General features: G+C 33.5%; 1 protein-coding gene across 11 annotated transcripts; it reads right to left on the bottom strand.

Annotated features, from left to right (window-relative positions):
* Positions 1–1,047: 1,047 nt before the first annotated feature.
* On the bottom strand, positions 1,048–5,032 carry LOC149533392 (Nuclear transport factor 2 (NTF2) family protein with RNA binding (RRM-RBD-RNP motifs) domain-containing protein). 11 transcript variants are annotated; one of them, XM_089807820.1, is made up of 11 exons: positions 4,928–5,032; positions 4,708–4,829; positions 3,866–3,917; positions 3,625–3,762; positions 3,176–3,476; positions 2,845–3,074; positions 2,476–2,635; positions 2,225–2,346; positions 2,072–2,137; positions 1,743–1,809; positions 1,048–1,660 (listed from the first exon to the last, which is right to left on the bottom strand). In XM_089807820.1, the coding sequence occupies exons 3-11, from the start codon at positions 3,911–3,913 to the stop codon at positions 1,386–1,388; spliced, it is 1,407 nt and encodes a 468-aa protein (XP_089663946.1). In that variant the 5' UTR covers positions 3,914–3,917; positions 4,708–4,829; positions 4,928–5,032; the 3' UTR covers positions 1,048–1,385. The 11 variants fall into 11 exon arrangements, with proteins under 11 accessions (XP_089663946.1, XP_089663956.1, XP_089663949.1 ...); XM_089807830.1 differs by having other exon boundaries at positions 4,898–5,032; XM_089807823.1 differs by having other exon boundaries at positions 4,713–4,829; positions 4,928–5,005.
* Between the last annotated feature and the right edge of the window lie 7,008 nt (positions 5,033–12,040).

Below are 12,040 nucleotides of genomic sequence, written 5' to 3' on the forward strand. Positions count from 1 at the left end.
CACCATCAACAACTAGTTACTACCAGAGAACAGCTACGCTTATTTCTTTGACCAATTTAATCTTCAAAATTGTAGGCATATAAAGAACACTGTCCCATTCTACAATAATTGCATGTGTTCACTTTAAACTCTGTTTAGAACACATTGATATCGAGAAAAGAACAAACCCTTTTAGTAAGTATATGATATTATTTAGAACGATGCAAAAAGTGGGCAAGGAAGAAACATTCCATTACAGTCCTCAAGACACTCATCAGATGTGAGCGTCCCTATCCCAAAGAAAGGATAGCAGAGGGAAGTGGAGCATCTCTAAACTCCATATACTTGAAAAAATAATAACATAACAACCCCATATTTTTCATAAAAGAGCATTTTCTTATATCCTTGTTTGTATTTACAGTTGTAATTGCAGCCCTATTTGCTGCCTTGAGTTTTACAGTTCACTTCAGCACTTTCAATTTGACAATAAAATTCTAGCTCTGAATTAATCATGACTCATTGATACAGATGGCAATGTCATTCAATGTTTGATCATTAAATCTAAATCAATAGCAAATAGGAATTTCAAATTCTTTTTAATTGCAACGCTGTTGTCTGGAATAATTTTACCATCCCCAATTTTCTGTTGCCACCGACCAAAATTTCAAAAATTCTTGTCATTCACAAATTTTTTTTTCTGCCCTCCAAAATCCCAAAAAATCTTGCCATCCCCAATCTTTTTTCTGCCCACCAAAAATCCCGAAAAGCCTTCCCATCCCCAAAAGTAAATCCCATTGTCTCCAAATCTCAAAGATCTTCTCTTTCATACAAGGTTCTCCTCAAGAAATAAAGCATATAATTACAAAATTTATTCATTACCACTATCTTAGGTACAAAAAAAAATATTGACGAATTCCTATTCAATTGGTCAAATGTTAGCTATAATTAATGTGGTTTTGTAGTTCAAATATTTTAAACAAATTCTCTTGAAACAAAATTGAATATATTGAATATGCTAGGAAGAATCTCTTAAAAGACCCTACAATACAAAGATACTTCCAGCTCCTGTTGTAATAAAATGGACTATTGAATAAAATTTCCTCAGTAACCAATAATTGATATATGATTATCGCCAACATCAAGTCTAATTTTTTTAACTCCAAATTTTGATGGAATGGAGACAAGATTAAAATTCTCTACAAAGTTGAATTTTCCTTGGCACATTCTGCCCCAAGAACACCATAGAACTGATTGGCAATACCACTTCCTGTGCTAGAGAAAAGGCATCAAATTGTCTCAAAAAAGGAAGCTGGCCTTCAAATCTTCAACACAATTATATTACTATGATCATGAGTAAACTTGACACAATGAACTTCCGGAGTTGCATTTTCAATATCATCAGATTATCAATTCGCCAAACTAAATTTCTGAGCATTCCTTGTTGTCTGGTTTGTACCACTAGGTCGAACACCCCTGGCACCATTGCCAACTTGATCAACCCTCTGGTATCCTTCAGTAGTGCCTCCACGCCCTGATGAGGAACCTCGACCACGACCACCAAAGTCACCTCTGTTTACAAACTCACCTCTTCCATAGCCACGGCCTCCATAACCACCACGACCTCCTCGAATTACATCATTTCGAAAACCACCCCTTAAAGCTTGATAAGGGCCACGAGTTGCTGTCCAAAGCTAAGATATTTTATTACAACATTAAAGAGTCTTATTCAATATGAAACTGAATGAATGCACATGATGGCATACCTCTTGAGCCAGCCGGCCTCTTCTGCTCAACCTGAGCCTGGCGGCCATCGATGGTAATTGGTGATGCCTGTAAAAGAAAATAGAGAGGTAAAATGAGGTCTGTTTGAAAAGGAACTGCTGGGTCTTCTACTAGGGAGCATATACCATCCCATAAGCATCACTTAAGACAACCAAACAATAGCCGCACAATCAGAAGGAAAGCAAAACAGAGCTAAAGAAAATATAATATATGCACAAAATTGAAAAAACTGAACAAACATTATTTAGACAGGTAATAATGCCAAAAAAATACAATTACTTTGAAAGTGTTCATAATCAATTAAAGTTACCTCTATGGCACTCTGAGCAGAACTTGATGACTCAAATTCCACAAACCCGTAACAGAATGCTGGTTGCTGTAATACAAGTTCTCCAGCAGTATAAGAAGTTAAACATAAAAATACCAGAAAATTGTAAGAAATATGCACATTTTAATTCCTTACCCTATTACTTCTAACTTGAACACCACCAGGCTTAATATGACCAAACTTCTTAAATGCTTCCTCAAGCTGAGTAGTTGTAGCATTCAGAGGCAAGTTTTTAATATAGATTGAACATCCATCAGCTGAAAATCATTGGTAATGGCAAGGTTAATGAAAATTTAGGGGGAAAATCAAATCAGTTTTTCCCATCCATCATACAGAAAAAGATTGACAGATTCTATAAATTCTAAAATGAGGTAAACCACAATAACCTTCCAATTCAGTAGAGTTGGTACTCTCTGAAGCATTAGAAGCGGGAGCAAAGGATTCTGAAGCAGGTGGCACTTGTGGAGGTACAGGAGCTTGCCGCTCAACATTTGCAGGAATTGTCCTTACAACAACTGGTGTTTGAACAGGTGCCATAACCTTAACCTGTCGAATTAAAATGAAATATTAAAAAATCAGGAATAAAATTTCAAATAGATTGTCAGGATAAAACTGTATTTTTCATTCGATGTCACAATAGAGTTCTTGTCCATAGATTTTTGTTGCAAAAAGAATTAATCAAGGATGGACGAATCCAGCAAAACATCATAACCCTTGGAATAATCAGAATTTAATACCCTTAAAATTAAACTTACAATTGATGCATAGGACTTTTTCGGCGTCTCTTCTAGAGGAGTTTCAGCAGACGCCTGCTGTTCATTCTGAACACCTTCAGTAGCCTTCAAAGGTGACGCATCCTCTTCTGCACCCAACACATCTCCTTGTTCTGAATGAGAAACATTTTCTTCTTCAGGAGAATCTTCTTCCAATTGTGGAGCTTCTTGCTCATGTTCCTGGAATTCTTGAGCCAGAGCTGGTTGTTCAACTGCAAAGAAATGGAAACCTCAAAATACTGAAAACAGCAGGAGATACTTGCAAACTAAGCCTTTACCAAAAATTCAAAGCTAGAAGAAACAGTCATATTACCTTCCTCAGATGGAGAAGACTCGGCAGCCTGATCCGAAACACCATTATCTAATGCAGACCTCAGTTCCAGCTGTTGGGGTTCTTCCAAATACCTAAATACATCATTTAAAACAAAGTAGCCCTTCTCCTGTGGTGCTAGGAAGAAAGACTGTGTAAAGTTTCGCCTAATATTATTTTTTCCTAACAGAGTCCCTGTTACTAGCACAAGAACTCCCTGATTATACGAGTCCTGAGAATCCACAGTCTTTATCTCGGCCTTATATTCACCATAATCTAGAGACATGATCTTATCATTTATGGCCTGAATCAGAACAACCAGGAATCAGAAAAATAAAACAGCTTGCAGTCATCCAAGTGCCCACATAGTTGACAATAATTACATTAAATAAATCAACAATTTATTTGCAAAGCATAAGATTGCCTATCATTAGCAATTGATATTAACTTACTTCCATCGTTGTTACACAACTCAGTTCTCCGCTTGGCTCAGGGCGACCTAGCTGGCTGGAATCATTGTAAAACCTATGTACCAATCCGGGATTCTGGTGTAGAACATTATAATATTGATGCACAAAGGAATTCCCAACCTGCCAGCTCAACATAACAAATTCAGTATTCCTTGGCAGTTTAATGACAGATCAGGTTTCTTCCAAGCTGCGGTGTAAAAGTAACATGATGGTACACACATACCAGAGAGGCATGGTCAATAACTGCAGGGCTCACTTGTCTGGATGCCATGTTTCTGCAATATAATAAATCACTTTAAATAGCATTAAAGAATGTGCAATCTAAACAAACAACCAACCCTAGGGATAAACAAACAAAACAATCATCGTCCTAAATTCAAATTCAAAGCCATTAGTTTCTAAGAAACAAGAATAATCAGTTCCTGCATAGCTACAAGCTCATCTCCATTAGCCGTGGACGTCTTGTTCAAAAACCAAATGCAGAAATCATGGATGCCAAAGCCATATGCTAACCCATAACAGGACACCATAGCATAAGTAAAAGTGGACCCTTCCAACAGAAACCTCAAATGGAGAACCAATTAACAATCTAAAACCAATCCCACAAATAACCCAAAAACATTGACCCGTAATCACTGCAAACGAGGCAATGAAGCTTTGATCCAGAAAAGGCCAAAAACCCTAATGTTTTACAAAAGTCATCTCTTTTATTAAACGAAGTCCAAAGGTCGAAAAAAACGAGGCAATGAACTAAGAACAGCACAGATCAACACTGTAGGCAAGTTAAAACCACAATTTCACCCCAAACCAACAAACACCTATAACACCACCCAACAATAAATGCTTGATCAGGGCATTCATAATTAAATCATCTTTCTTGGGGAAATGTCACTTTAACAATATTTAAAGTGAACAGAAAACCCAGTTTGAAAAATTAAAATTAAAAATTGATCCCATGAAACATACAGAAAAAAGTTGTGCCTACAATTAAAAAAATGCTGCGAACTAGCCTAATGACAACTATATTTGATTTCTAAATTATAATTGAAGTGAAAATTCACTAACTGAACTGTGATCCGCTGAATGAATTGGCAGAACAAACCAACCAGAGTGGCCCTTCTTGTATATCTTATGCCAGTACAGAAGCTCCCTCCGAATGAAATACCAAGAAAAACAGAACCTCTTTCCTGTTATTGACAGATTAGATAGCAGATAGAATAAAAGAATCTCAAATAGGTAAAGGTTAGTAAAGAACCTGAAAAAACAGGGCTAATGTTTTTTTTACCAGGAGAAGTGTTAAAGGTTTCCTTCTCTTCACCTTATATTCTAAGGAAACAAAAAGGTGCGACTCTTCAAAGGCTCCTCTATGTTTTGTTTTTTTAATACGCAATACTTAATTCCAAATATTTGTGTTGTTTTTTCACTTTAAGCTTTGTATTTTTAGATGAATCTTGGACTTGTCTGGTTTCGTTGAAATTACTCTACTTTCTAGAGTGTGGTATTTTTCTATTTTAATTTTAATTTTAATATTTATGGGCATTTATGAGTAATAGTCTTTTGTATTTATGAATATATGCAATGGTAAGTTAGTGCAGATTATATATATTTAATATGTTAAATTTCTTTATATTAGATTAAGAAAATAATATAAATATATAAATCATTGAATAGTTGTCAAGAAATAAATGTTGTCCATTTTTCTAGAACAAAATCAATCATAAAGCTTCGTGTACTTATATTTACTTTTTTAAGATGGGCTTGTGAGCTTTTCTATTAGAACATGTTGCATACTAATTAATTATTAATAATGAAAACACTATCTACTTTTCTTTTATCATGATGAAGGTTGATTAAAGTTTTACAAAAGTAATCAAAAGTTTTTATGGGGTTTAGTGTATATGAGAGCATATCAAAGATTAAAAATGGATCCTTGGATCCTCATAGTCTTTGTAATCTCCTTTATTTAGATAAAGATATCTTTCTATGATGTTATTAAACCTAATTTAAGTTAGCATATTGAAGAGTTGTACTTAAGGGAGTTAAACTCAATTAATAACGATGATAATGTGTCTTAGAATAGAGTCATTGGAGAAGGGGAATGATTCTTAAGATGTGAAATCATTAAGAATAATAAAATAGAAGGGAAATGAAACAACCCTCTAAATGTAATTTGAGATGTTGAAATTTAGAAATATTGAATGAGATGGTACATTAAATTATTAAATATTAAGCAATTGAGTCCTACATGTAAGTGTAAAAACATACAAGATTAAAGTTAAATTGAATGTTTGCATTTATCTAATTACATCATGTGGGTTGACATGTTGGTTTATTATTGACAATCTATTGAATTAAAGGCTAGAATTATGTGGAAATGCTTTTAAAAGAGCATATTTTTCATGCCCATATGTTAACATGTGGATATAGACAAAAAAAAAAAAAAACATTTCCTTTAAATGCCAGAAATCATCACATAATATTACATTTTATGCAAATGCCTAACATGTGCATTTGGCAGTGTTACATATACAATATTCCATTAATATGTGATCTTAGAAAGAATTACTCTTATTGTAGTGCCTCTCATGGTTGCATTCTATTCTGTGTGATTTTGATTTGAGAATGGACTTTGTTTATTATATTGGCTTTACCAGTATCATTGTTGATTTAGATATTAGATTATATTGACATTGTTTACCTTTTAATCATATCTACATGATGATTCTATTTTGATGTTGTTAGAATTTGAGGATCTACTGCAAATGTACTAAGCATTGCCTTTGTATTTGGTATATATTTTCATTTTCCAAATGGCAACAACCTCTTATATATATAAAAGGAATAATTGATGAAGAGACATGTCCCTTCATGGGACATGTCTATTCATTGATTAGATAATTAATATAATGTAAAATTTAATCATACACACACACACACACACGATAATCACAATATATAAAGGATAAAGACATCTAAATTGACTAAAACTTTAACACTCCCTCTTAGTCAAGAAGGATAAATACATTTTCATAATCAAAGGTAAAGGATAATTAGTATTTTGAATAACCCAAAGATGATCAATGAGATGATATCTAAGCTCTTAGTTATTAAAATACCTAGTATGCATTTATACAAACAACCCAAAGATAATCAATTTGATTATATCTAAGCTCTTAGTTATTAGTCTCAAAAAATGCATACTCGCCTCATACCCAATATTCTATACAAACAACTCAAAGACAGTCAATTTAATGACATCTAAACACTCAGTTGTAAGTTTAACAATATACATATTCTCATGATTTAAGTACAACACTTACTCAAAATGTATAACATAGAATTTTAGCCAACTGAGGCTGCCACACATCAACACTTCTCTTAGTTAGGGAGGATAAACACATGATCTTTTATCACCTCAATGCAAAATAAGGTTTGATATCACAAGTCTTGGTCTCCTAGAATATCAATATTCGATATCCACCAAGAACTTAAAAGGTTTTGATATCACATCTGATATCAAGAGTATTGGCCTCCTATAATATCAATGATATTCACCAAATACTCTTTGATTAATGGCCTTTGAGATATAAGACATTCACCATATACTCAATTTTTTTAATCTCATGATACAAGCTATTGTTAGATCGTCACCTTACAATAACTTCTACAAATGCAAGTGACATCATTTGAAAGTCGTCACCTCCTCATTTTGTACACAGGGGTTAAGCCCCTTGAAATCATGTAGTCACAAGGTATATTCATTAATCACAGTCCTCTTGACTGATACAACTTAATGATCATTGGAGAATCCATCTCAATATGGTTTACTCCCTCAAGATCACCAAAGGTTGAATTTGATGAAGACTCCCTCTCAATCTAATATGATCAAGATCTTCAAGGATCAACTAAAACATATCCTTAATCTATTTCATCATAGGGATGTGTCAGGCTCCCTTTGAGCATCAATCACTTAAGCTTCTTATCCAAGCTTGTCTTTAACAAAGTGTTAGAACCCTCTAAATTTGATATCAATATATTTTCCTGCAATAACAATCTCAGAGGAAAAGATAACGGCAAATAGTTCTTGTAGTAATAAAAAATCACTTAATAATTATTTTTAATAATAAAAAATCACTTGATCCACCTTAGAAATACTTCCTCTTAGTGTGCTCCCTTCTTTATTAAGTACCTTCTTTCAAATCTTTGTTAAATCTAAACTACTTGAATTGACCCAAAATGAATCTATATTTATATTATATTTACTTTCTTAATTAGCAAAGGTCTTGATTTTGATTTCTTTATTAATAAATGGTAAGTAAAAATGCAAAAGTATGTTATATTCCCCTATAAATTTGCCTTGATTATTTCATTTATATCTTTTTTGGGATTCACAAAATGGAGTGACCCTTCATATGCCCACTCCCCCATACTTCCAAACCATTGTGCCTTGACCATACCATATGGTGATGTGATGGGCCCCGCTCCTTGTTTGGTATGGATGGCTTAAACATCACACACTAAGCTTATTTCCTAAACCAAAAGTATTAAATAGTCAAAGTTGACTTTTTTTCATAAGCTTAATTCTTCCCTTAGTGTGTGATGTTTAGAAGTGACTTTTTGGTATTGTGATTTGGAGATTACTCCATCTTACTCCAACAAATATCAACAAAGGTTTGTCCTCAGTTTACATGTATATATAGGTTGTTAACGATCTTGGAAAATTGTTCTTTGGAAATATCAATATTTTGTATTCATTCACTTGTTTCCTCTATGTAACTTGAAGGCACACCACTTTATTTGATGAAATGGTCATGATAAGGCCTACTAGTTAAAGATTGTTTTCCATGAGATCTTAGATATATTGGGGGATCAAATAATGAGACTGAATACTTGCCTACACCTTTGCATTTCAAATTGTACTTCCAATCAAATTCTTTCATTAAGTGGTCCATTTCCTCATAATGTGACTATTTAGAGCTTTTTGATGATGATGGTGAAGGAGTGGAAGAACTAGAACAACCTACTTTCTTTGTACCTTGATTTGATTTAGATAAGTGGTCGTTGTCTTGACCTATAGATGTGGAGGTGTCCATTGATGTCGATTGTTTGACAACACTTATCAAAATTTTTACCTCTTTCCTATTGTGAGGAAGGAGAGCATTACAATACTGGACATAATTTTGATCCCTAGGTATGGTCAACTCTTAACCCATGTAAGTAAATTTCAAACATTGATGATAGGTGGAAAGGACAACTTGCATGTTATGGATCCATGGCCTGCCTAACAAGATTTTGTAGGTCAATTTCAAATTTAGCACTTGGCAAACAATTTCCTTTACTACAGGGCCAACCATTATTGGCAAATGACCATGCCCTTGGAGGATCTCTCTTCATAATTGTAAGCTTTGATTGTAATCTTCTTTTTAGGGTCAACAACATCCTCTGTGTATCCTAGGGCTTGTACCAAATTCAAAGTGTAGATGTTTAGGCCCACTCCACCATCAACCAAGGCTCTTTTGACTTTATTTCTATGAATAAAGACCTCAATGTGTAATGAAGAGTTTTGTGGGTGAATGATGGACATGTCATCTTGGGCTGAAAAAGATACACAATGGGGAGAAACAAGGTTACTTATCATGTTTTGAAGTCTACTAACATCTAGGTCATTTGAAACTATGACTTTGGTGAGGATATCTTTATATTTCGACAATATTTACAATAGTTCAAAGATGGAAATATGGGTGGGAGTTTTCAATAAATGGTTATCTAAATTGTATTTGGGTACAATGGAACTTGTAGTTGCCTAGTTTGAACTAGTTATTGGCTCTGTAGAATGAATTTGGAGGCTTGACCTTGGGTAACAACATTTATCGATTGTTTCTTATGTTTGTCTTTAATTAGAATGGCATTTATGACATCATCAAACCCAAAGATCATATTGATAGTTTTATCATAATGATGAGCATTATTATCTTTATAATGGGAAGATGTGTTCTGGTTTTCTCTAGAGGATTCATCATTCTCATGGCTCATGAAAGGTTTTTTGAAGGGCATGTGGTCTTCATTGTTATGAAGATTATTCACTTTGATAGTTCCACTATTGATCAATTTTTGTATAGCCCCTTTAAGTGTATAACATTTGTTGGTCAAGTGCCCCCTATTTTAGTGGTAGGTACAAAAGAGTTTTTCACTCCACCACTTTGGCTAAACTTGTGGTTCATAGGGTTTGGCCTCAGGGAGTACAATAAGTTCATTTGATAAGAGTGTTTGCAATTCACTCTCGTAAGATGCCTCGATGGGTGTATATTCTTTAGGTATGTCAAAAGATTGATATTCTCTCGAGGGAGGATCTTTATTGTAGGCTACTTGCTAATTGGAAGTTGAAGGAGCAGTTGTGTTGTGTTGGTAAAATGGATGAACATTATCTTGTCTAGGTGGGTTTTGCCTAGTATTTATATTGGTGTTATTGATGGTAGGATATTGTTGGTTTGGATGGCTAAGTAATCTAGCTAGTAAAAAGTAGGAAAAACATAAATCAAAAGTAGGTTTGGAAGTTTGATCACTCTAAAAGAGTGAGAGCATATCCCTACTACTTTTATCTCCCCAAACATGATAGACAAATATTGTTCAATTATGAGCCTTTACCTACAAAAAATAAGAGGTTCCTACTTAACTCTATGTGTTTGTTCATTCCTTGTTTGGTCACTATTGACCCTCATAGAAGATTTGGCATTCTGATCAACTTGATGAGTTTAGAGCATAGGCCAAATTCTAGATAGATAAGCAAAACCAAAATTTCTACTTAAACTAGGTTATAAATTTTGAAATGTCACTTGAAAAGGGTTGAGGCCTACCTGATTTGATGCTAGAAAAGGCTAGGCACATTCCTAAGTATCTTTATTCCCTTCTCACAAGTTTTTGTGATCTGTGAATTCTTGATAGCTTAGAAGAGATCTATAAACAACCCATAATCAGATGTGCCAGTTAGATGTGATGATTTACAACTCTAATCAGATGTGTGATAGAAAATGTCATATGCATTATAAAAATGTACAAATGTGCTATTTAAACTAACAAATTCATTATTTGAACATCCAAATGTGCTATAGGATCTAGAAAATGTGATACAAAATATTTCAAATGTGTTATAGAAAACTTTAGTTGTGTTACAAAACACTTTAGTTGTGTTACAAAACACTTTAAATGCATTAAACAACTATGTGAAAGTGCTAAAACAATGTTTAAAAGTGTCAAAACATCAAAGGAGGTTTAAATCTAATGTTTGTGAGTACAAGAATGTCTTCAAAAGTTCACTGTTGTTGTAATAAATCTCCCTAAACATTGTAGAACCTACAATAGATTAGATTTGCACAAGAAACCAGAGAAAAATATAGATCTAGAAGAAATATAGAAGGTTAACAAGAAATTTTAAAAAATAGAGAGGCTTTAAGATGAAGCCCCATAGTGGGCGCCAATTTGTATATGGTGGAATCATGTATTCATGAGACCTTAAGGCAGAGTGTAATCAAAGTAACAATGAGCTAATCTAAACCCAAGATATCGCTATCAAACCAAGACTCCACAAACATCCCCTATTTCCCTAACTACAACCTCTAAGATTTCTCTTATTCTAGCATCTCAGTGATAGTTCTAGAATAAGAGTATGTTATGAATGCAGATCTATCAAATTACATGCTAGATCTATATGAAAATGCATCTTATGTGAAGGTAATAAAACTAGAATGATAGAAACATGTGTATATGTAAGTCTAAATGATACTAAATAACATGAAATGAATGCTAAAATGATATCAAAATGACATGAATTCACTATAATAACAATGCTAAAAACTCTAAATGTGCCTATAGGGCAGATGCCTAAAACTTGGGTCATTTTGTTCTTGAATTTCCCTCCTATTTATAGGATTTTAGAAGGAATTGGGGTAAGAACTAGGGTTTCACTTTTGATAGGAGGATAATGGTGAAACTATAAATATCTCATAAGGCACAAAGAGGAAGAGTCCAACAGACTTAGTTTGTGAAAATAAATGAGGATTTTCCAATTCTTTTAAATGTAAAAAGGAGGATTTTTAGTTTTATGAGGATAAATGGCTTTTATTGATTTATTAAATGTTCCATTTATTTTCAACTTTTGTCTTTTTCTTTTTCCTTTTTTTGTTTCATCTTATGATTTTAAGAATTGATTTTCTTTATTTTAAAGTGATTTATATCCTTTTTTATTTGATAAGTGATTTGATTGATTAATGACTTGATGTAATGATTGATTTGAAAGTTTGTTGTTTTCCTCTAATTTTATCCTTAAGTTGTGTCATTTTCTCAAAATTTGAATTATCTTAGCTCTTTTCCAATTTGTAGGTGTCTACAACCATGACATGAT

This window comes from Cupressus sempervirens, chromosome 10, assembly GCF_028749045.1.
Source record: "Cupressus sempervirens isolate cs-2001-9-10 chromosome 10, ASM2874904v1, whole genome shotgun sequence".
In the NCBI taxonomy this organism is placed as follows: domain Eukaryota; kingdom Viridiplantae; phylum Streptophyta; class Pinopsida; order Cupressales; family Cupressaceae; genus Cupressus; species Cupressus sempervirens.

Bases quoted from the DNA above. Each gene is read 5' to 3' on its own strand.
- LOC149533392 (XM_089807820.1), bottom strand. From the start codon at position 3,913: ATGGCATCCAGACAAGTGAGCCCTGCAGTTATTGACCATGCCTCTCTG. The intron at 3,075-3,175 runs GTAATATGACTG...ATTTCTTTGCAG, and splicing joins GTCTTCTCCATCTGAGGAAG to TTGAACAACCAGCTCTGGCT. The intron at 1,810-2,071 runs GTAACTTTAATT...TTTCTTTTACAG, and splicing joins CTGCTCAGAGTGCCATAGAG to GCATCACCAATTACCATCGA.